The sequence below is a fragment of the Diadema antillarum genome, unplaced genomic scaffold (assembly GCF_040938485.1).
Source record: "Diadema antillarum isolate AM-2024a unplaced genomic scaffold, OU_Dant_1.0 seq00000810_RagTag, whole genome shotgun sequence".
Classification (NCBI taxonomy): domain Eukaryota; kingdom Metazoa; phylum Echinodermata; class Echinoidea; order Diadematoida; family Diadematidae; genus Diadema; species Diadema antillarum.
Window position 1 is genome coordinate 983750 of NW_027271690.1, and position 24971 is coordinate 1008720.

Below are 24971 nucleotides of genomic sequence, written 5' to 3' on the forward strand. Positions count from 1 at the left end.
AAAATACAAAACCAGCACTGACATTTTGTATTCCTAGAGTGTAATTATAGTAAGGAGGGCTGAAAGGTCCCAAATTTCCTTCTGACATGTCTGAAGAGATTTGTTTTTTCCTCTCTTTGCCTGTGGTATTGGTAACGTTATATGATACACGTTAACATACTATAGTTGCTCAAACCAATTTTGCTGTCAGTGGTACTTGCAAATGGTTGACTTTATTCCACAATAAATGTAGTACTACAAGCAGCTAGCAGGGGGTCGAACACGTGCAATGTATACTGGTGTAAAATACATAATAATCTCATGTCAGCTTTTTTTGTTAGAGATATCTCCCACAGATCCTTTCAGTTTCCTTTCCTCCACAATAAATGTTTTATGATAAGTTTGTACAATAAGAAATTGTTGATTTTCGAAAGTAAAACGAAAATAAAAAATGAATGAACACTTTGTCATTCTTCATCCTGCATGAAGATTAGAAGATATCTGAAATATTTTCTGTCCTGCTTAAAGGTCCAGTTTACCTTTGGGTGCAGTGATTTCAAAAATGTTCAAGATATCACATTTGATGCATACGTGTAGGTCTGTTGTTTCACAAAACATCCTACCATATAAAATTTTCACAATAAAGCCTAAGATATAAGAAGATATATCAGCATTTTTCTCAATAAACCATAACTGTAGACGATTTAGTCTAGAAGCATTCTTATTGTAACTATCGTTCACATTTTGTGTATTTAACAATACTTAACGTCGATTATACGGATTCAATTTTTTACAGTGGTTGTTTCTAGCCCTAACTCACATTTTAGAATCATTTTAAAGCACTAATGCTGGGTTTTTGTTTCATCTGCAAATGGTAAATTATGCGAACAGTGTTATTCAATAACAGGCTTTTATCGCTACACTTACTTAAAACATAACATGATTTTGTGTCAAATTTTATATAACATTTTTGGAATATATTTTGTAAAAGGCAAAAACTTTGTATTCATTACGTGTCTATGGTAGCAGATTTTGCTTTGACTTTAGAATCTGCTTTGCCCTTTGTGAATCCACTTGTGAAACAAGAAATAGATCTCAGTTTAACTTTCACCTATACAATCAACCAAACAATATTAAAGTTTAAATCAAATCACACGTGGGTGATGACATATCTAATATTCATACATTATATTACACTATATTACTTACATTATGGCAAAAAAAAAGAAAGAAAAGAAAATCATACTTTCACATCCTAACAACCTATAGGCCTATATATAGTTGTCTGAAAAAGAAAAGTTTCATTAAGTATTCAAACTCATTGGTAATTTCGTCACGTGAATTGACACATTTCTTAATTATTTAGCCTGCATCCTAGATTTTGCCTCCTCATAATTAAGATAGTCAAAAGTAATCTGAGAGAAATCTCGTATCTACATGCATTCTTCGGTTGATGCTATAGGAAGGGCAGGATGAACAAGGACGAATCTTCATCATGGACCGTAGCCAATTGAAGGACAACCCTTAGATTGTGGTATATGATTTGAATATTTTGTTTCAAACTTGGGTAACTTCTTGTGAACTTCATTTCAGTTGAAAGCGACAGATCATAGAAAGATGGCGCTGTTTTTGTTTTTTTTTATTCAGTGTGTTTTCCCATTTTATCTTCCCTCTCGCTGAAGACAGCTCGATCCCGACATCGAGATGGACGGCGAGCAATTCAAGGTCTGCTCTCAGGAGCTATCCACTTACATCGTGAAGTACCTGGATAATATCAAGGATTATCGCGTCTTCCCGGATGTCACACCGGGGTACCTCCGGAAGATGCTCCCGGAGGAGGCTCCGGTGAAGGGGGAGGACTGGGAGGACGTTATGTCGGACGTACACTCCAAGATCATGCCCGGGGTGAGAATCTTTTAACTCGTTCTGTGCCAACGAGTCAAATGTGCACAGATTTCACACACTAATCTATGAGCAGGTAATATGATGCAGTACTCAGAGCGTTAATGGCCCCAGATACGCATGTGGATTCAACAGCAATGCAGAAATGTTGGTGTTAAACATCAATGAACTTTGAGGAATATTGGAGACCCATTCAAAAGTTATTGACTTTAAAAGTTTAGGATTTTGATAAGAAGACAACAATTCACGATGTCACAATAGATTAAGAATTTAAAGGGATGGTACAGTATTGGTGGAGATGAGAATTGGGCTTTTAACTTTTTGCGAGATACCAAGAAAACACTTAATGAAATAGTACAGAGCATACCATTCAAAGTTTATTTGATGAAAATCGGGTTTTGAATGACTGAAACATCCAAAAACAAAGTAAAACAAAGCGATCGTAATAAAAGTTGGATCCCACACTTTATTAGAATCGCTCTGTTTTGGATATCTCAGCCATTTCAAAACCAATTTCCATCAAACAAACGTTGAATTCCTCATGGAATTACATGATCTTTCATATTTCATAAGAGGTTTCTCATTATCTCACCCAAAAATTGTTAGAACTTAAAATTAGGTCTCAACCAAAACTATATGATCCCTTTAAAGAAAATAGGCCTAAATGTTATTAGAAAATTATTATATGATGTTTTCATTTTTCCTATAGCATCTTGAAAGAACACATTTCTTACCTGTTTCAAAAGCTATATAGTAGGAATAACATTACCTTGAACGATATGCCAGTGACAAATTTATGATTCAAGCTCAAGAATTTCACAAGACTTTTCATAAGAAATTGAATTTAATGGAATCATTTTAGTATTTTCTTGATATTGTTTCCTTGCTTTGGTATCACGAATTGAATAAGAATTGACTAGATTAATACACACTAATCTTCATATATCAATGATCATATATCATTAGGTCCATAGGCCCTACTATATTCAATAAATTGATTACGCAAGATGTATCTATAGGGTTTCTAAGTCTGAAAGAGCTCATCATTTGTGAATGTTTACATCGTCTTTAAACAGAAATTCAGTACTTACCGTTTCAGGACTTAAGAATTGAATGTAATACAAATCCGTTTATACTAACCCGTTTCAGAAATAATAGGCCCTACATGTTGGATCTTATCACTTATAATAGTGGAAGAAGAATCGTTCTCTTTTTAGATGAAAGAATAGATGTCATAGGCATAGATGTATAAAATCTCTGTCTTGCAAACTTCTTCTGCAGATGTGAAGTACAATGTACGTTCAATTGTATTTCAATAACAACCTTCGTCCCCTCCCCCCCCCCAAAAAAAAATAAATAAAAAAATAAAAAATAAAGTATGTGTCTCGAGAATTCTGCTGCTCCGTTCGTGAATGATGTCTGTTAGCATTCATGCCTAAGCGAGGGGGGTACGTACTAATACATGTCAAGGATTCGTACCCGGAGGTGAGGGCCGCTGCCTCTTGAAGACGCTGATAGGATGGATATGTGTGTATGGCGTGCTGATCCGATGATATACGTGCGTGACGGCCTGGTGACAACTTTGCTCTTGAGAGAATTGTTTGTTTTCCCTTCCAATACCGTGGTCGTCTGCCTCCTATAGAATTCTCCCGCCCACCGTCCCATACATTATTGTACAGTAAGAAAAGAAAAGAAAAGAAAAAGTCCAATGCACTTTAATTTAGTTTTCATGCATTAAATCATACCGAATTGGTTCCATTCAGCGCTGTAGGCCTATTTAGAAAAAACAAAAAGTCCATGATTTTAAAGGGAATCTTCAACTTAAGGAAAGTGATTAAATTTGCAAGTTCTAACGAATAACACACATTCACTTCACTTTAATATCACCGACATAATAAGAGTGATAACATCTACCACCCTTTCTTCTGAAGGAGGTACGTCAAGTGCTCTTCCATTATGCTAAACAAAACTTTAAAAAGAAATCATAACTTTCTAAAAAATATATTACACTGAACTTCACTGGTATGTGTTTTCGCAATATTTCTGCATTCATTGAATTCATTTACAATATGTTTGAGAACGAAATAACGTCTATTGACATACGTGGGACCACTGGTCATTGTCTTCAGTCTGCACCCATGCGCTCTCCTAGAAACTACACTGGAAAATGATACAGGCCTACAATGTATTATGGATTGACCGTCACCATGTGTGCTGCAGAATGCAGTTTGCTAGATGCATGATGGCAATAATATCAAACATATAATTTCCAAACACAGATTTCTCTAAACTATTGTTAAACTCTGGCAGATATACCTCTTGTTATTCTTGCAGTTTTTTTATGATTCAAATACAAGTGACATATATGCAAGGTTTTACGAACAATATACGGCGGGGAGCCCATCATAAGTAGTGATAATGATTGTGGCTTCTGGTCTTCCATGGGACCCGGTTCTTATTGCTTGCACCAGATGATGCCAGCTTTGCTAACCTCTTTCTCCCCCCCCCCCCCCCCCCCCCCCGTCCTTTATCTCTCTCCGACTATTCTGGCGTGCACAGGTAACCCACTGGCAGCACCCACGCTTTCACGCCTACTTTCCCGCCGGGAATTCCTACCCGAGTATTCTGGCTGACATGCTCTCCGATGCCATCGGCTGCGTGGGTTTCTCTTGGGTAAGCAGACGACACTGTGAAGAGTTCCAGACCTTTTCAAGAATTGTTTGTAAACGTTCTTAGAAAGATATTCAATACTGAAGTGATTTCTTTTTTTCTGAGAGAGCGCAGTTAAAAAGGTCTTCTTTTTAATGTTTACTGTTACTCTCCGTGAATAAAATCATGTGCTCAATCTGTACCATAGTGATCACCAAATAAAAAAGAAGGAAGTAGCCTGGGATTTGAACCAAAACACCCAATTAAGAGAAAACGAAGAAAAAAATGAACGATGAGGCATTAGGAATTTGATCAAAAGTCAATGAGTCACTTTCATGACCTGGCCTTCCACTCACTGGTATAGCGCCACAACTCGGTATTAAAGCGGTAGGTAATGGGGGTTCAAATTTCAGGCAATTTTCTTTTTCACTTGGTGATAATAATACAAATTGAGCACGTGGTTTAAATTAAGGAGAGTAATAGCAAAAGAAAAAAATCAAAGTTCAATATTTCTATACCAATGGCGTAATGTTTGTAAGTCTCGAAGCAAGGCAAATGTTCAATGAAGTGTTGTCCTTTTTACACATTGTTGGCAAGTCGTGGTTTCTCATCGTCTACTGCTTGATTTTGGGTTTTTGATTCTCGTTTGACAGACTTAACCTTTAAAGCACAATAATCGTATTGAGGAAGTGTAACTTAAATACAGTGAAGCTGACCTTTTCTTCACTTCCGCCACACTCTGGCAAGTAAGCGCATCGAGAGGTGCATGTTGATAGACCGCGGTCTTTAGCAAACAGCTGTTGACCCATTGATGTTGGTCGACGAGGCGGATTACTTTAGTGTCTGAACACTCCTGGGCGAGGTGTCGTGAACTCTCGACATGTTAAAAACGTGATTCAGAAACGTTATTACAAACGAGTAATATTTACGGTCCGAAACTTCTCAATGACGAACAAAGGTCACTCATTGCCAGTGATCCTGAGTGTCAGTCTCAATGACACCCACAATCGGAAGAGCGGAAGAGAGAGAGATATTATGGTAGATGAGAAAGAGGTATTAAGAAGACTACTTCTACTTTAAATATTTTGAGGTACACGTTGTGCTGACAGAATTTTTGATATCGTTTAAATAAGGAACATAATGAATCTTTCAGGGTTGAAAATAAAAGCTATACTATTCTTCAAAACATTACAAATGTGTGAGTCATGAGATCAATCGTAATCAGCATTTCTCGTAGGTAGTATAGACATGGCTCGACACTAACTTTTTTGTTTGGTGGCCCGATGGGGCCACCAAAATCCTAAATTTCAAATTTTTGGTGGCCCGAGAGAAAAATTTGGTGTCCCGAAAAAAAGCAGTAAAAAACATTAAAAGTCCTTTTTTTATGAGTCAAATATTTAAGTTTTATGATAGTAAGAATTAGAAGTTGGACATATCTACTCGTAAATAAACTTCAACAAACTTACAACACTCACTCTCAGGCACTCATTCAGTCCTTTTCATCCATCCTTTAAACAAATTTAACTGCTAATTTCCGGCGCAAAAAGTTACGAATTTATTGACATACTTTTCAAAAAAAAAAATTGGTAGCCCGAGGCGGGCCACCAAATTTGCCCATTTTTGAAATTTGGTGGCCCGACTTTCATTTTTGGTGGCCCCGGGCCACCGGGCCACCGTTAGTGTCGAGCCCTGGTATAGAGTTAGAACTGCAGTCAAAAATGTTTACCAACACTATCTTACCTGTTTATGAATATAGCAAGAGTAACGGGATGTGCCTATGTTGTCAAAACATTTGTATGCTGGAGTCTTTTTTATATACATTTTAACATCATCAAACAGCTCACTTGACAACAACAATGATAAAATGATACTGCTGGAATCGAGTCGCCACATGGTTGATTGACAAAGGAGAATGTAAAGTTTGTTGTTTATATGGTGGAGCATTATGACCACGTTTGTTGAAGTGAAAGCATGTAGTAGTTCTTGTATAAGTTCTAAATGATTTAAACAATTCCTGTTCTTAAGCAATATCAAAATACACGGAAAACAAAACTAGAACACTTCCCCACAACACGAATCCATCATGCTGTATGTTTACTGCGAGCTATCTCTTACTGCTGTTTTCCTCTGTTTTTTATCATACTTCTTCACCCTGACATATCTATGTTCAAAATGCGTATTAACTTATGGAATCATGAACACTATGAAGGTATTTTTTTATTGCGAGACTCTAGAATTAGTATTATCAGTAGGACCAGTTCTACATGGCCACGAAGAACACGATTCCAACCGTTAGGCCGACACCTATAGCTCCCCTCCGTGCATAAAAATGGGCTATGGCAGTGACTATGAAGGGTAAGAGTATAATAATGACATCCCTTGCCGAAGGGAACGGCAGGGGACCTCAAGGTTGAGAGCCCAAGGTATTTGCAAGTTATCCACAGCAGGCTCATCTGTGGAAAGATGAAAATCACACTTGACCTAAGTATATATGATGCAATAATTGGTGTCACTTCTGTCATTTCTTGCATTATACGCCTTCCACCGTGCAGGCCGCGAGCCCCGTATGTACAGAGCTGGAGACGATAATGATTGACTGGCTTGGACGGATGCTCAACCTACCGAAGCACCTGTTACCTTTCACCGACAATGGTCGTGGAGGAGGCGTGATACAGGTGGGTCAAAAATCTAGATGTTACCAGCTTACTTTCTTCCTTTTGCTTTGTTCCCTTTCAATGAATGATGCCAAACTATGTCAAGCTATAGCTTTATTTCATATGGACTTGAATACTGCAGGGAGTAACTGCAAGGGGGAAAACAGTTTTCAACTGTGTCCTGAATTTAGGGAAACATTCCAGCCGATAAAAGCATAGTTCCTCATGCCAGTGTGAATTCAAATGATTGACGTCAAACGATCAGACCTTCACATCTGCATCAGATTTTTAAGAAATATGCAGTTGCTAGAATATTGCAGTCGGATATAAAAGTATTTCCTGATCCTTAGATTATCATTTTAATAAAATCTATTTTGAACAAAATAATTGCAGGATTTTAGTTGGAAACAGGATCCCACACAAGGGATGTGGACGTGTTTCATTCAATTATAATATCAGAGGCAATCCACAGGTGACCTCCATCTTGGCTTCTTCCATTATCCTGTCACTTCATCCTCTTAATGTAAAGTATGACGAAACCACATTACTCGATTACCTCCTTTTTTTTTTCAATCACATGTTATATGGTTACTGTTCGTTATTCGCAAGGTGAATTCCAAAATGAAGCGAGCTTCGTTACTCCGAAGGTTCGTTAATCCGGAAATCAAGTAAGGCTCGTTTTTCCGAAGGTTCGTTTTTATGCACTATTATTTTTTCTTGATCATCGGACAAGATTGCTTACCCGCAATATCCCGCTCGACCCAGGTGCATCACCGGGTACCTGGCTGGCAGTGCCCTGATAATGATAATGACAGGACCTTCTGAGATACTGAAGACTAACCTTGTATAATTATCATTATGTGTCAAATAATGTGTGTATGTAACTGGCGAGTCTATATCCTTTCATGCCTCTCCCATATGCAATTAAAGCATACATAACAGAACAATGAGACAATGATCGTTCACCTTCGAAAAACAACAACAAGTGTCTAAGCCCTGACTCATCTTTTTATGGCTTATTTGTTGTTGAAAGATTTAGATTTCAATTACGTCGTCCAGCCTAAGGTCTGCAAACGAAGCAAAGCAAATTTAAAAGTAACCACCTCCTAAAACTATATTTTTTTAGAGTTGATATGTCGGAGTGTAGCAGTAATATCAGATTTTTCACTTATGTATTACTTACCGGGCTGATGAAATTACTTGATCAATGTGCATTTTATAGAAGAATGAGAAGGAATGTTGGGAATTTTCGACAATCCATTGCTAGAAATTTGACAGGTAAATCGGTGTTCTTGCTTGCAGAATGCTTGGCAGCCCTCATAACACAAGTTTCCCGAAAATACTTCGTTAGAAATCATGTGTCACGTGCAATGATTTTGTTTTGTGTTTTATATATATATATATATATATATATATATATATATACCGTATATAACGTCAATCCTATAAAGATTACACAAATGAACAGAGAGGTCAAGGTCATCAAATCCATTTTTATTATTTGTCAAGTTCCTTTAATGTTGTTCTGCCTCGTTTGCTTTCAAAATATACTTCAGTGCCAATGAAACTTTATAGAAGTTTCATAACTTTTTGTTCGAATTTCGGCCATGACGTTTAGGCGATGTTAACCCCATTATGTTCAAGTATGACACTATTTACACAAAATCAAAAGAAAATCGAGGCAGTATAAGTAAAAAAAAAAAATCTCCGGAAGTTATGTGAAAAATGGTTTGGTGGTTTCGTAATGAGCTAATGGCTACAACGCATACAGCGTACCTCATAATAAATCTGATTTTATTATCTTATAACCTGTATGTGTATGATATTGTTAGTTTGACGAAGTAGTATTGCTGCTCGTTATAATACAGAAACAGCTATATTCACATATCTTTACAACATGTTGTCCAAAATCTTCTTGGTGAGTTTTCCGTTCCTCCGGCATACGGATTCGGAGCTTGCTCCAATTGCTCTGATTCTCCACCGGCTGAAGATGATTTCATGGGACATTAACCAAACATATGCTTGCCATTTTCCACGATACTTCACTTTCTGGCCACGCAAGGGACAAGATGCGAATCTTGCGCAAACATATCATTCTTTCTCATGAAGGGCATCGCAAAAAAAAAACAACAACAACAACAACAACAACACACGCACAAAACAAATCAGGGGAAAGAGATATCACGTGAACATCACGAGTGGACCTCCATTTGCGCCATAAACGTAAGAAACGCAAACAATCTCGGAGGGTTTACAGTGCTCTACTTTCGACTCGTAAATTTGAGTTTTTGGATGCAATGGCATCAATGACACTGTAGGGTCAATGCTTAACCGATTTTCCTGGGAATAAAAACTCCCTAACCGATGAGAATTTTCAGTGTGAATTAAAGATTTTTCATTGTCATGACATCTCAAGACTGATTTTAAAGCCTTTACAAACACCCACCTCAAAACATTGAAGTCAAGGTTATTTACCCATTCGGGAAGACAGACTTTAAAGTAGACCATTCAAAGGAATTTGGTAGCAATAGAACTTGCAATATGGGAATTTCATTGTGTTATAAAGGTATTATGTCATGTATCAAGAGAAACAAATGTTTTACTACTTCATATTCGCTATTCAAAACTCGGTCCTAGCAATAGCAGCGTTCGGAAAGACCCCACTGAACGGTCCGCCTGAAGGCTCGTGTCGGATGACGTCACGCACTGGATGTGTAGTCTCCGAGTGTCTGCATGTTCTCATTTATTTTGGGTACTTCGGTCATCAAAACCGTAATTCGACTGTTTTGGCGAGATCACAAGGAAAGCAGTCCTGGATGGTAGACTTTTTTTTTTTTGGTCTAAACTGTCCCTTGTCAATTGTTTTCCTCAAGTTTAACCTGAATTACAGTAGACTGTCCATAAAAATCTACATCTGTCTCTTCATATCTATTCTTCTATTTGTCTATTTATCTATTTATCAATCTATTTGTCTATGTCCACAGGGTTCGGCTAGCGAGTGTACCCTCGTCACCATGCTGGCCGCCAGAACAGCGGCACTGCGTAAGCTCAAGGAAAAACACCCGGATGTTGAAGACGGCGTACTGCTGACAAAATTGGTTGCCTACTGTTCAAATCTGGTGAGCTGTCGAGGATCGTTCTGTTGAAATAGACTGTCCATACTTTTATAAAACAAATGAAAATTACAACCCGGTTCGTCGTCTGTTATATCGATATAATAAAGGGTATATAAGGGTATCACTACATTACGGTAAAACCAAGTACCGTACATTTTCCGTTTGTTTTTGTTTTTTCGAAAGGCCATCAAATGTAATATCATAAACTGATTATCAGAAAGTACCAATACATTTTACTCTTTTATTTGTTCTCCGAGAGAACTTGACATTACAACCTTGGACAGTGTGTACAATGCTATGGAGTTTTCTTTTCCAATCGACACTCAAAGCACACATGGGATCACTGTCACTTTGTGACAGTGATCTTTCGTAGTAATGTGTAAAAATAGCTGTTAATTTTACATTGTTTTGAGTATTTTGGTGATATTGAAGATCATCACAACAATGAGCTTCTAGGATTTATTAGTCTGATCATTAGGAGGAGAAAGAAAGTTCTTCGGTTTATTATGTTGAAGTTTAATAAAAATCAATCTAAAACGAGTTTTCAATTGGCGTGGCTGCCGTTCCATGTGGAGGTGCCAATATTGTAACACTCGAGTGGCCGAGTGATTTGCGAGCTTTACATATTAAAAGTTTAAACTGGGCTTGCTCTTTTTCCCATACAATTCATTCACATGTACTGTACCGTGAAGCAAAAGCATAAGTGGGGGGTGGGGAGGTTACTGATGTATCTTCAGAACATTATAGAGACGACTTTGATAACAAGAAATGCAAGTAGCGAGGCACAGCGTACTTAGTTCAGAATGTGCCCACCAGTGTGCATCAACAGTTAGTATAAAAACCCATTTTTAAAGGTAGAATAATTCTGAAAACAAGGATGTAGTGAGCTGTGGATAGCAATAAATACTACGCTCTTACTAATGAATTTACTCAATCCTCTTTTGATGTAATAATAATAATAATAATGGCAAGTTTTCATATAGCGCAGTTCAGACTTTCAAAATCTCGATGCGCTTCACCAAAACAAATCAAACTATAAAACAAAATATACGAATTAAAACTACAATACACATTACAGTATATAAACCTACGATAATTATTTCACATAAACGTAACGGCTCAAGAGTTATCATTGTATGTGACATATATAAATAAATCAATAAATAAAGAAACCCTAACAAATGTGTAAGTATAAAGGGTGTTGACTTGTGATGTTGCGAGAGATGAAAACTATGAGCCTGAATTATCGATTACAAAACTACAGTGTTGTACATTTTACCTTTTTGTTTTCCTCCAATCAGGCTCATTCCTCTGTGGAAAAGGCGGGAATCATCTCGTTTGTAAAAACTCACCAGCTTCCGACAGACGACCAGTACTCCCTTAGGGGGACGACACTTCTGGAGGCAATCCAGGTATGAGTTTGTTTCCTATTTTGTGACCTGGACTAGATACTTCGTGGCATCTGTTTCAAATTTGATTGACTCTAATCGCGAGAAACTGCAGGATTGTTTTCTTTTTTATTCCTTAAAATAAAAGGACAAACCTTCTAGTTGTTTTGCCCAGAGGGACAGGAATGTTCATATTATTCATGGTATCCAACTTCTTTTCAGCCACTATAGAGGTTAATTGTCTATTATATATTTATAATAGACGAATAAATGAAATAAAATGAAATGAAATAACATAACATAACATAACGTTCTTAAGTTGGCTTTCTCTGCTGTTGAATTAATTTCATTAGCCATACAGAATCACTGATGTATTTTACAGTGAGTTAGCCGTGGCGATTTCATACAGAGTCATTTAAATTCATGTAAAAGACGTGCAACGTTATGAAATTCAAAATTCTCTACTCAACTTGACAGAAATGACTTTTTGTAACTTTTGGATTTACCAAATGTTACTTCCAAAGATAAAAATGTTTTAACCCTGATAAGTCTTATCAAACGGTGTACCTTAAATTACCTTTATTTCCGCTTTTGTATGTTTATAGCTTGATGAAGAAAGAGGACTGATACCGTTTTATGTAAGTATATCCTGCGGGCTAAGTTTCATATCTTATTTTAGACTTTTACCTGTACCGTAATTCAATAAGTTATCACCCGCGCATAATCCTGCAATAAAATTCCCTTGGCTGTGTTAGATTACCTTATACACAAATTCCTTGATAATTCCTTAATAAAGACACGTGAAAATTGGTTTGGTCGGATTCTTAAATAGGTCATTTTTAGTGTCTGACATGACATGGTGATATCATAGTGAAATCTTTCATTCCTTGGCTTGATCAAGCTGGAAATGTGAAATTGAAGTCCTGAATACCAGCTGGTGTCGGATTAGATGTCTGAAACGCAGGTTTATGATTCGAGTAGTTCTCTGTTAACACCGATCTGTTGGCACTTTGTAATAGAGTTGGAAACAAACGGAAAGTATCAATAGGAAGTTGCTTCTAAACCAGCAGTCTGAGAAATTTGGAAATACGTGCAAAATCAGAAAACGCCTTGCACTTAGTCTCCGCGCCAGGTCGTCTTCACGTATCATACCGATTTCATGTATACTGCGCATTTCATCCCTCAGGTCTGTGGCACACTCGGAACGACTGGGTGTTGCGCCTCGGATGCTATCGATGAATTGGGCGAAATATGCCGAGAACGTGGATTGTGGTTTCACGTCGATGGAGCATATGGCGGGAACGCTCTCATATGTCCCGAATTCAGCTACCTGCTTACCGGATTCGAGGTAAGAGATGACGAAGGACGTGCACGAACACACGTTCACAAGCATGCCATGTTCTATAGAGTTTAAATGCAAAAAACGATATCCATTTTCATCAACTTGAGATATTTGAGACTGAATTCTGCTAAAGAACAGAGAAAATGATTAAGATATATGTGGTTACTTAAAAATTATCTTCACAAATATTGTTACATAACGAATGCAGTATTACTGAAACGATTTTATTTTTCTTCTAGTTGGTGTTGTTATATTATGCTTAAAAAACTTTGATAACGTTATGGGGTGGTGGAACGAAATAGATTAAGACGAACAAGACAGATGGAGAAAACATATTAGCAAATGAATTTTTTTACTTTGTAGGTGGCCTAATGTTTGCATGCACCTGTACGTACATGAAGCTTTTATTATTGGCACAAGCCATATGTGCATGGATGTCAATTTGTATGCATGACATGGGAAGTAATATTTCCATCTGTTGCCGAATGCCTGTGGATAGTCCAATCACCAAGACCACCACCATCACTCCGAAGATATAGCTGGTGACTTGGCAAACTTAACATCTTCTTCCCGAATCTGACCATGTGCTATACCAGGGAGAGGTGGACCTCCCTGGTTATACTGTGTAAGAAAGGATTTGTATCCACTTTTTCTGAATTATTCTCCTCAAACTCTCTATCTATCTATCTATCTATCTATCTATCTATCTATCTATCTGTATATACACTCAACCAAAAAAGAAAGTAAACACTTTTTCCAGTACATTATTTTTCATAGAAGATTTTGATAAAAGTCATTGTGTCGTATACCATATTAAAGATTATTCACTTGTCTATCAACCTGGTAGGTTGATTCAAAGGGGGATTTTATGTATGAGTAAACACATTGATTTTTTTTCTCCTCCAAGATGCAAAAGTAAACATTGCAACAAGTGACATTTTGTCCTTCATTTGCAAATGCCCTTCAAGAAAGCAATGATAACAAAAGGCCATTTTAACGTAATGAGAGACATGAATGAAACAGCAAAAATAAGTTTTCCTTCCCTTGTATCTCTTTATATCCTCAAACAAAAACAAAGTAGGGAACTTAAGGGGACAAATAAGAGTTTTCTGCGAATCAAACTTCAAATGACACAGGAAGTAAGGTGCAAAGGTGATAAAAAGGACATAATTTCTTTATTTCGTTATTTTTATTGACGAATTTAAGAATTCATGAGACAAATTTAAGAATCAAGTATCATTTTCAATTTTCTTGATTTGAAATAACATTTGAAATTTCTACCATTTTTGTTAACATTGTCTCTTTAATGCCATTTGAATTTGGATCGACAGAAGATTCTTCATTTTTTCCATATTTTTTTCGCTATTTTTTATTTGGGGGGGGGGGCTACAAAGTCATGATAGGGATCATAGGATGATTGTTGCGAATTAATTTGTATTTTTTATCGCGTTGAATTGCCTTTTGTTCTCATTGTTATATGAAAATACACATACGCATGAATGACAACTTGTCCATTTTTGCAATTTGTACTTTTGTGCTTTTGAAGAGAAAAATGATTGTGTTCACTCATGCGTAAAGTTTGCCTATTTATTGACCTACCGGGTTGATAGCCAATTAAATTACCTTTAACGTGGTATATAAAACATTATTATTTAGCCATATATGCTATGAGAAAAATGAACTTGAAAAAGTGTTTACTTTCTTTTCTTTCTTTTTTTTTCCGAGTGTATGTATATCATATTCGTTATATTCCTTTGTGTGCGTATGCATATGTATCTATCCATCTGCTTAACCATATTTTATGAAGTCATCTGTAACAATTTCCCCCTCAGTACGTCGATTCTTTCAACTTCAACCCCAACAAATGGATGCTCGTCAACTTCGATTGCTCCGTCATGTGGTAGGTAAAATACGCCTTATTCTCGCCCCTCGAACATTCCGCCGTCGGTGTTCGAATCACCTGTAAACACACTATGACCCCTGAGTGGTCGTTTCAATGATGATTTACTGCCTCCTGTCCCCTCTCATTGATTCTTACCGTTTGAAGAAGAAGAAGAAGAAAATATTCATAAACAGAAAATATGCCGTGGCATACCGAAGGAAGTGAAATATGTCGCAGATCTTCTACATGTATTTTTTTTCGCACATAACTTACAGTCAAACGACTTAATGGCGTTGCAACTCATAGTGCTTTGAACGTCAGTTTTTTTTTGTGGTTAGAATGAAAATGTTTGATTCTGTCTTTCCATGAAATACGGACACGATGCCGTCTGGCACATTTAATGTCTGTTTCGCGTGCCGCTCGTTAGCCTCATCTTCCCTGAAATTCCAATTGTTCAGACGACTATTCATTTCATATCAGATCAGTGTTCCAATTCCACGACCTCAAAACAAGGCAAGTGCTTCTATTCCCAAAGCTAGCCCGTTTGCGACGTTTCGAGGTCTCATTCTCTTTACGTGTCTTTGAAACTGTTAAGATATAGGGCCTACAATAGTCTTTACTTGTGCCCTAGTATGTCCAAGGAGGTACTAGAGTACCTTCTTGGTATGTCACTCCACCTTGTTTCGCTGTATGGTAAAAACATTATGTCCGCTGCTTTCAAAGACAGAAGTATGGCGAAATATGCAACAAAATATGGACGAAAAAGAGTATCATTGTATTCTTGTTTGAGGGAGTGTGTGTGTGCCAACTTTGTTTGAATATTTCGTCGTGTGAAATGTTCCCTGTAAATGTAAATCTATGCATGTGAAGAGTTTTATCTCAAATCGAGCGAACTTCAAGAATTCCCTCGTTATTTTACAGTAATAGAATGATTTTGAATAAGTAGTTGTTTTTTTAAGGCCTACCACGTTTATTATTTTTGTACTGCCCTGATTTGTGTTGTATTATTGTGTTGCGTTGTAGTAATGTGTTATTGGAAATAGAATTTGATTTGACCATATAATTTCAAATTGCAGCGCATAATACCCATGTCCTGCTGATATTTCTGTATAAGCACTCAATACTACCTATTTGACGTCTTTCCCAAAGAACTGTTCCCAAAGAACTTTGTTTTCAGTAAAAAGAGAACCCTAAAAACAACCACTTATAACCCTTTCGCAACTAACATTCCTGGCATGATACACCAATTTTGGTAATATATGTTTCAAGTTGACCGATATAGACAAACGAGGCTTCATTAAATATCGTTCATTTTAAAATCATTCTTAAAAAGGCAAACAGCATTCAGTTGACACCTTTAAGAGTACATTACATATCATTTCTCTTGTCGTAATGTTTGCACTGTTATTTAACTATTTTGTTGCTTTCAGGGTTCGGGAAAAAACTGCGTTAACAAGTACCTTCAACGTCAACCCGCTGTATCTCCAACACGAGAATGACGGTAAGGCAGTTAAAAGAAAGTGAATTGATTAGTCAATATTCTTTTTCCAAGTATAAAAGAAGCAGTCAGAAAATGAAGAGTGTCATATACTTTATATAGTTTGAATCCTATACTTAAATATTGTCTGGTGTAAACGACTTGCACAAAAAAAAAAAAAAAAACAAGTATTATTCGGGAGGGGTTTTGCAAAAGCACAAGTATTACTCTGATTTTTTTTTCCCAAGAACTATATTTGTGGTCTTATTTTCGCAGGTGGACATGTTGAATTATAGCATTGCTTTGTGTGTGTATGTGTGTGTGTGTGTGTGCGCGTTTGTTCGCATGGTTTACATGTTTATTTCAAGAGAGGCACGTAGTTTATGGGCTATCTAGTCGACAACATTATCTTAAGGTCAAAGTGTACGCTTTTCAGTCTACTGTATTTCGAGGATCCATTATATTAAACGTTTCAGAAAAGAGATCCTGCTTTCTGTCCTCGAATGTGACACATGGGTAATAAATAATGTTTGGTCCCATAATGTTTGCTCTGTTTTGGCTTTTGTCTATTACATCCAGATGCTGCAATTGACTACAGGGTAAGTAGAAAAAGACATATGTTACTGATAGCAATGATCTGTCTATTGTTTGCGTTCATGTATTGAGAGTATTGAAGCAATGGGAATGTAATGTATGTGTAGCTATATTTAAACTGGAGTCAATTAAATGCTATTACAATTTGAACCTCGGCTTGCTTTCACCAAGAATTGCGTCCTCCAGAGTAGGGCAGCTTCTGGATAATGTAGGGTTCCCGTGGGAATTGATTTATTGTGATATGATGTATTTAGGTTGGTGTTATGATTTCGCCCTTCAAATTTGCTTGTGGTCGTAAACCGAACTATTCAGAATTGAAACCATGGTCATGCTAACTTCAATACCAAATGCTTTTTACGATACATAACTGCTGTGGCATAGTGACCGGTAAATATTGATACGTCATAGCTGAAGTCTCCTACGGCTTTTTCATCATCTCTGTCAAAAGTTTATTTCCACATGCTATTTGTAAGGGTGAACTTTCCATCCTGATACTAATGCTTGTATTCTGTCTAACGTAAACCCAATTGCTGTCATGGTTTTGTGACAATGATGAATCATCTTTTCCTGACAAATTCCTGACGCACTTAATTGTACATTATTATGATACAGTTAAGATTATCAAAGGCACCATCATCACATAATATGACAATCCAGAGAGGAGTAATCACATCAAGCAACCAATGAGTTTATTCCATTCTAGTCTAACAACTCATGTTCCACAAAATTGCTGACTTCACAAGTAACTGACGATAAACAATTGTGATTTTCTTTTTCTGACACACTAACATCAAAATAGTGGTAGACAAGAGGCAAGTAAAAAAAAAACACAAAAAAAACACGAGTTTTAGCCATAACATTTATTTTTTTTTTCTCCGTCAGCACTGGACAATACCGCTCAGTAGGAGGTTCCGAGCCCTAAAGCTCTGGTTCGTCATCCGAACCTACGGGGTAGAAGGACTGCAAAAATACATCAGAAATGTAAGTATAACATAGATTGTTGAAAACATCCAGTCAGAGATTGTTGGAAGCCACTAAAATGTTTGGTATTTTGCAAGTAATGTATCTTTTCTATTAAATTTAGCAAACATTAATCCCGATCTGCGAAATACCATTGCGAGGGATCGCGAATATGATTGTAAGAGAGAAAAATCTATTTATGTCGTCAATCGTACTTGATGTGGTAAGACCCTTCCCTTACGCGCGTGCCCGTCTTTAATTGCACATGCGTCCATGTTACATACAATAAGCCCCTTCAGAGTTACAACCTTAGCATGAAATAAAAGGTCATTGCAGACATTCTCTTGACATTGTGAGGTATTTGAAAAACTGGAAATTTCCTCATGAAATTTATGTCATGAATATTGATGTGTGATCTAGGTGCATATCGGAAAGAACCGATGAATGCTTTATTCCTTTCACCAATGTTAATAAAAGCCATTACATGCAGCACTTAGCTGTAATGACCACTTTCTGCTTGGATGTTTTCGACTGCTTTTCAAATCAACAGATTAATCATGTTTTGAAAATCTGTGTTTCCGAGGTGATTGCAGAACATTGCTCGCTGCAAACTGACTATTCACGTCAAGTGTTGCTGTCAACACAGAGCGTGTGCGTTATAAACTTATACGGATGGGCTGAGTTCGATCCGCATGTTCAGTCAGTGCTGGGTGATATTTCTAATTAACATGAGTGGCGTAGCATAACACTGGATCAAATTGGGTCGTGTCCGTTTCGTCCATCATCTAACGCCGACTATAGCTAGATGTCTGGCCGGTTGGATTCGTAAATGCACACACACACACACACACACACACACACACACACACACACACACCGTGTGACAGCCAAAACAAACGAACAAACAAACAAACAAACAAACAAAAAGTAAAAATGTAGCAAACAACTGACGATATCATTTGTAGAGGGATGAATGTCCTTTCGTTACTTAAGAAAGGAACCACAACACCTCCTCGATTTCCTTCATCGTCAAAAAAGTACGATGTTCATAATGCAGAACAGATGTCATTTATGCATATAACCCTTGAAGCAACAAAGTTTAGCCAGAAAATTTCCCCGTAATAATATCGACAAATCCGATCAAATCGAGATTGTCAGAGAACTTGTATAGCAAAGTTTATCTGCTCCGGTCAGTCTGGTCTCTGGGGAAAACGCAAAGACTCTAGACCGCCCTGAAGAAGAAAACAGAAACAAAGGATACTCACAACATCGATATCACCAACTGAAATAATCACTTGTCACAAACAGATTCCTGTGGAAGAAAAAAAAACCAAGCAGTGGCACGTTCCGTTTGTTTCCCTTTCCACTCTCTAAAAGGAGTTGGGAGAGGGTGTTGGAGGTGAGATCACGGATGGGAGAGAGAAGGGAAGGGGGGGGGGGGGGTTGGAGGGGTGGTAGAGCGTCGAGAGTATCATGCATTTTGCAGCGAGTATGATGTCACGGGTGACATCACTGTGTATACTCTTTCCTCTGCATGTCGAGAGAGTGCGCCCGAACTGAATGTTTAGACCATACTTTTATTGGACGGTAGGGCTCTTTGACCAACAAAATTGCTTTGGTACCTCTACATTTTTTTTTTTTTTTTGGGGGGGGGGGATGGGGTATGGGTAGGTGGAGTGGGGGTAGGTATGTTTTTTGGAGTGGGGGAATTCACGTATATAGCATATAGCGAGACACTGTTGTTGTTATTTTTTAAAGAAGAAGAGAGAAAAAAATCTCTACAACTGATTGACAAATTATATCGACGTAGATAAGCACTGAATTGATCAGTGTTTTAGTAGTAGCCATGATAAAAGAAATCATCGGCGTACATACTCGAGCAGGATTCGAACCTGCGACCCCCTGATCTCCGGACAGGCGCCATCTCCACTTAGACCACCGAGCTTCCACCCGACAGCAAGAGTTTGTTCTAATCCTTATTCATAGCATGCAGCGGGTACAGACTTTTCTTTATAACAACAATATTGCGTTGCTGACGAGGTAGAAAGGAGACTTGACGTAAACAATCAACCAAAATTACTTGTTCCTTCTTTATTGTTGTTGTTGTTGTTATTATCGTTATTGTTGTTGTTGTTATTGTTGTTTCTACGGTTACTATTGTTGTTATTGTTGTTTCTACTGTTGCTATTGTTGTTGGTGCTGTTAATTTTATAATTGTTCGATGGGAGTGAAGGGAAGCCAGAGGCAGATGAGACTTGCTAAAAACGCTCACGGATGGTAGCCAAAAGCCCATGTCAACATTTTGTGCGGTCACGGATCCACATTGACACAAGAATTCTGTAGACGTGCCGAAATCAACATCTCAGAAATCCCAAATTGGGAAATTCCGGAATTTGTGTAAAGGAACTAGCAAGGTCGTATTATTTGAACATGGCCCTAAAGAACAGGAGTGTATGACCGTCGGGTCATTTTGGGGCCTTCGATCCGTCATTTACGATGCAAATATAGAAGATGTGACAGCTGTTCCCTCATTTCACTGATTTGCCCCTTTAAGTTGGATGGCTAAAATGAGATTTGAATTGCCCCTTTAAGATGGATGACCATTTAGAATGTGATTTGAATTGTAGAATGTACCATCTCTCCCTTATTATATTATTATAGTTGTTAAATACACATGATTGTTAATTTTTATAGTATCCATGTTTTGCTCTTCTGTCCAAACAGCATGTCAAGCAAGCGAAAAACTTTGAGTCGCTGGTGTGGAACGACAACCGTTTCGAAGTCCTTGGCGAGGTTACCATGGGTCTCGTTTGCTTCCGGCTCAAGGTAGGAAGGACTGTTGACATACAACAATCACTCCCCCACCTTCATATCCCCTACAAGATTTTTAAAATGGCTCAGAATACATCATGTGTATGTAGCATTTTACCTTTTCATCGAAACTTCCTTCCACTATGATTAAAAGCAAAAAAGAAATTATCCATCAGATAGTGTTTTCATAGTTTCTTTCTTTCATGGTATTTCCTGTTGATATTCATTTGTGGCTATATCATAATGATATCAGTGATGAAGACAGATGGTTGTTTTCATAACGAAATTGATTGTCAATACTCCCATCATTGTTACCATTACATCTTTACTATTAATGTCGTTGATATCCGTATCTTACTTTGATAAGTATCATCTTCGTTATTGTGGTTGCATGCGTCTTATTATATTCTTGCCTTTTTTATTTTTAGGTATTATCTTTTAACTTTAATGTTTATAAAATGGCAGTTAAATCCGTTTTGACTCAGTGTAGGACTTACTGAGAGATGGAAAGAAAACTGAATGACAGAAAATCATTGTGTGGGTCAACTGTAATCTAAAATGGAAAAAAAAATGATCAAATCATCTCATTTTAACAATGGCCAGCATATAAAACAATGCATGACCGGTGATGACATTGTAGCGGCTCTAGAAGGAGTATGTTACTGTTTATCGTTCGAGTACTTTATACCATGAACTAATGCCCATTGTTTACATGGATTGCCTCGTAATATAGAGTGAACGACTGGGTTGTTGTTTCATTAAAATCGTGCGTCTATGATCCGCAGGGTGAGAACAGCCTGACGGAAAGACTGCTGAAGAACATCAACGACTCGGGCAAGCTGCACATGATCCCATCCTCCCTCAACGGCAAATACGTCATCAGGTTCGCCATCTGCCACCAGAGGGCGTGCGAGGAGGACATCAATTACGCGTGGGAAGTCATCAAGGAGATGGCCGATGAGGTAGGCCTACATTTCATCTCATAAAGATATCCATGTATATTACAATTGACGAAATAATGGCACATTTTATGTAATTTGATACCATTATACGGTATATAAATACATCTTGTTTCGTAGAAAACTGGAAGTGAGAGTGTTTGGGCAGCTTCAATGTAAATTATAACTGACCTTTTTAACAACACCACCATGGAAATTCAAAGAACGGTGTATTGTATACGATAAGCTTGCCAGTGGTTAGGATTGCGTTTGGGCAATATCGCGTCATAATATCTTTTAGGCGGACTTAGTGAGTTTTGTAGAACTGTGGAAGAGAATTATAGAAATTCGCTTGACTGCAGATCAATAGTCTCTGCCTATTCTGTTTAAGTAAATGACATTGAGATTAAACAATTTTAATATCATCTCTAAAAGGTACAAGCTGCGTAGAACTTGAATACTGTGATGGAATTGATTGTCAGGTATTTAGGTTAAAGTTTTGTGAATTTGTGAAGTGTTTCCCGTGTCCTCCAATCACGAGGCGAGTCCGAGAATATTTTTTTTTTTATTTAATCGACTAAGCCTACACGGCGTCGACATTATGATAAGATGTTAATGCCGTCTCAATATTACCAATGTAACCGATAGTTCATGTTGTCAAAGTAATTCAGTTAACGTGGAATAGTTGTGTAATTCAATGGACTGAATTAGATATGAACAAAAGTGTTATAGTTACAACTCGAGTACAGGGAAAGATTTCACAGAAGCCAAAAAAAGGTACAATTTGTTAATGATTTATTGATTAGATTTATGTCATTTTGCCCACGATAATCAGTGCACAATGGAAGACCGGGATCATATACAACTGAGCATCTGCCAAGAATTAGCCCTCGTCCCTTTTCAGGGGATGCGTTTATCTCGCATTGTGGCTCCGTCGAAGTGTTTGTAAGGTTTAAACCTCTGGTATATTAGCGTCATCATTATCATAATAGCGCTACTTTTCTTTGCCCGCAATGAAGGAGATACTTAGCATGCATGCTTCGTGCTGGGATATTATTTACATTTCTTTTTTTACACAATTTACAAGTTACGTTCGCTATATCACCCTCGTCAGCTATCACAACATACAAGTCAATCGTCATTCTATCATCGCATTCACATAAAATTTCTGCAGATGGTTTTAGGTTGAGGTATACATTCTTCTGTTCTGTCACACATTCTGTTCATTAATCGTTTCTGATACAGTACATGTAATTCTTTCGACTGGTTTCAGCATTTCATTTGTCAACTATACGGATATCATCTCCGTTATCACCTCCATTGGGTAGTCATACTCATTATTCATGTGGCATCTTATTATGCTTCGTTTCATCAACCAAAAGAACCATCAACCAGTCACCCTCTCAAGATTAGACGCTTACACATCATATGCTCATCAAGAGCACTGAATAAGAACTTAGATCGTTGTGCTGCACTTCCTTGTTTTATGTTTTGATGTCAAGCTAAAGGGGAAAAAAATAATGAGACATAGCATTAGGCCTATCATTAGGTGTGTAGAACGAAAGAGATCATTTCACTTGCAAATATTTTTGATAGGAAACTGACAAATCGTTGCTTTCATCATTTTTTTTTCCATTCAAACTTATAAAACAGCTAATTCGTACAAAGAGTATAACAGTTAGCAGAGAGCATGAGATAACAGTGACCACTGGAAATGTCCATGCTTTGAAGAATTTCTTATACACGCTTGCTCATAATATAATGCCATGATTAATGGAATTAATGCCCCCATTTCTATGCGGGGTATAAATTTCTATGAGCTGATTACCAAGCACAAATAATGACAGCAAAACTTTCAAAAAGAAAAATAATACTAAGGAAAGCCTGTCATTTTGGACGACGGATGAATGAGAAAAACGAAACAATGTAAGAAATTGCAGTCACCGCCTGATGTTATTATGATTATGACCCATGAACATATCATTCCATTATTATTCTCTCTTTCATACAGGTCTGTATGGCGTCCACCCGTACTAGACAGCGCCGCCCATCGGTGCTAGACAACAAAATCACCGCCTTTATGCACACAACCAGCTCACAATACGCCGAAATGATGCGCGAAGTGCCTGAACCGGGTTCGACGTCCGAAAGCAGTGGAGCCAGCACGGATAACGACGACGAGGAGGAGGACGAACGCGTGAATGACAAGGAAGAGCTGAACGAAAAAATCGCCGATCTGCGCACTCGTTTCGCCGATGCCGTCAGCAACGGGCTCGGCGCGTACGAGCCCGTGAGCAACGGACGTAGTGGGCGCACTGTGAGCGAGACCTCGACCCACCATCGCCGATCACGAAAACAGGCCGTCTTCCAGAGGCCTATCGCATACGAGATCGACGCCTTCGGTAAGCTCAAGGAGAGTTTCCGAGTGCAAAGGCTTAGCTTCGACAACGGTGAGAGCAGAAACAACAACCGGCTGTACAATAGGAGGATGACGATTTTCTGAGAACAGTCAATGTTGCCATTGTCTACAGTCGCCGCGCCCCTAAGTCCCCTACCATCCATCCATCCAACATAATCAAAATGAAGGTTTTCCATGACAACTTTTGACCTGCTGGGTGGACACATTCTCCAGCCCAGTTTTCGCCTTTTACATTTCACGGTTGTATTTGTGTGTTTGACGTGAGGTCAGTGCGGATTACTCTCTTATGACGAGAATCAAGCCAACAAGTATAATATTGTAGCCTTATTTTCTGTCTTTTACGTTACGCCAGAATATTACATCAGAATACAAATGTATTTTCAACTACTCGGGGGAGCAGCATTTAGCTGTTGCTTTTGGTCGTATTCATCTGTCTGTTTATGTAAATTATGACATAACGACAACAAAAACTACTTCACATAAATCACAGTGTGTGTGTTTTCCCCTCGTCAAGTCGCATTTCTCCTTAATCCACTTTAAATATATGCCCCCACCCTCTTTCCCCAATTTCATATTACGTGTATTCATCTTATCACTGAATTCAGCGCGCTGGTATCAATAACGATTCAAAGCCATCAGTAGTTGTTCACGGGCGGTGTTTATCCATGGAGTCTAACCAAGCCAGCGAAAGTCGTTGATTTACCGCTGTTTTCCATCCGAACTTCCACAGGGTACTTGCATCATTCCAAGCCAGTTGGGATTATAGCTGGAATTATCATACAATTTTTTTGGGGATTCCATGGTCAGGGGTCTCTTCTACCTATACACTCGCCTCCCGGGCAGAACGTTCGATCATAAAT

The 24971-nt window shown here is 37.9% G+C and overlaps 1 protein-coding gene across 1 annotated transcript; it reads left to right on the forward strand.

Moving 5' to 3' along the window:
- The first annotated feature begins 1683 nt into the window (after positions 1 to 1683).
- LOC139739700 (aromatic-L-amino-acid decarboxylase-like) lies at positions 1684 to 24407 on the forward strand. Its single transcript, XM_071650310.1, has 14 exons — positions 1684 to 1884; positions 4441 to 4554; positions 7083 to 7205; positions 10169 to 10303; positions 11602 to 11712; positions 12294 to 12326; positions 12875 to 13036; positions 14863 to 14930; positions 16343 to 16413; positions 16969 to 16988; positions 17866 to 17964; positions 20668 to 20769; positions 21540 to 21716; positions 23704 to 24407. The coding sequence occupies exons 1-14, from the start codon at positions 1684 to 1686 to the stop codon at positions 24193 to 24195; spliced, it is 1908 nt and encodes a 635-aa protein (XP_071506411.1). The 3' UTR covers positions 24196 to 24407.
- The last annotated feature ends 564 nt before the right edge of the window (positions 24408 to 24971 follow it).

Coding starts and splice junctions, on each gene's coding strand:
- LOC139739700 (XM_071650310.1), top strand. CDS start 1,684: ATGGACGGCGAGCAATTCAAGGTCTGCTCTCAGGAGCTATCCACTTAC. Junction 13,037..14,862: donor ACCTGCTTACCGGATTCGAG/GTAAGAGATGAC, acceptor TTTCCCCCTCAG/TACGTCGATTCTTTCAACTT. Junction 16,414..16,968: donor TCTCCAACACGAGAATGACG/GTAAGGCAGTTA, acceptor TATTACATCCAG/ATGCTGCAATTGACTACAGG.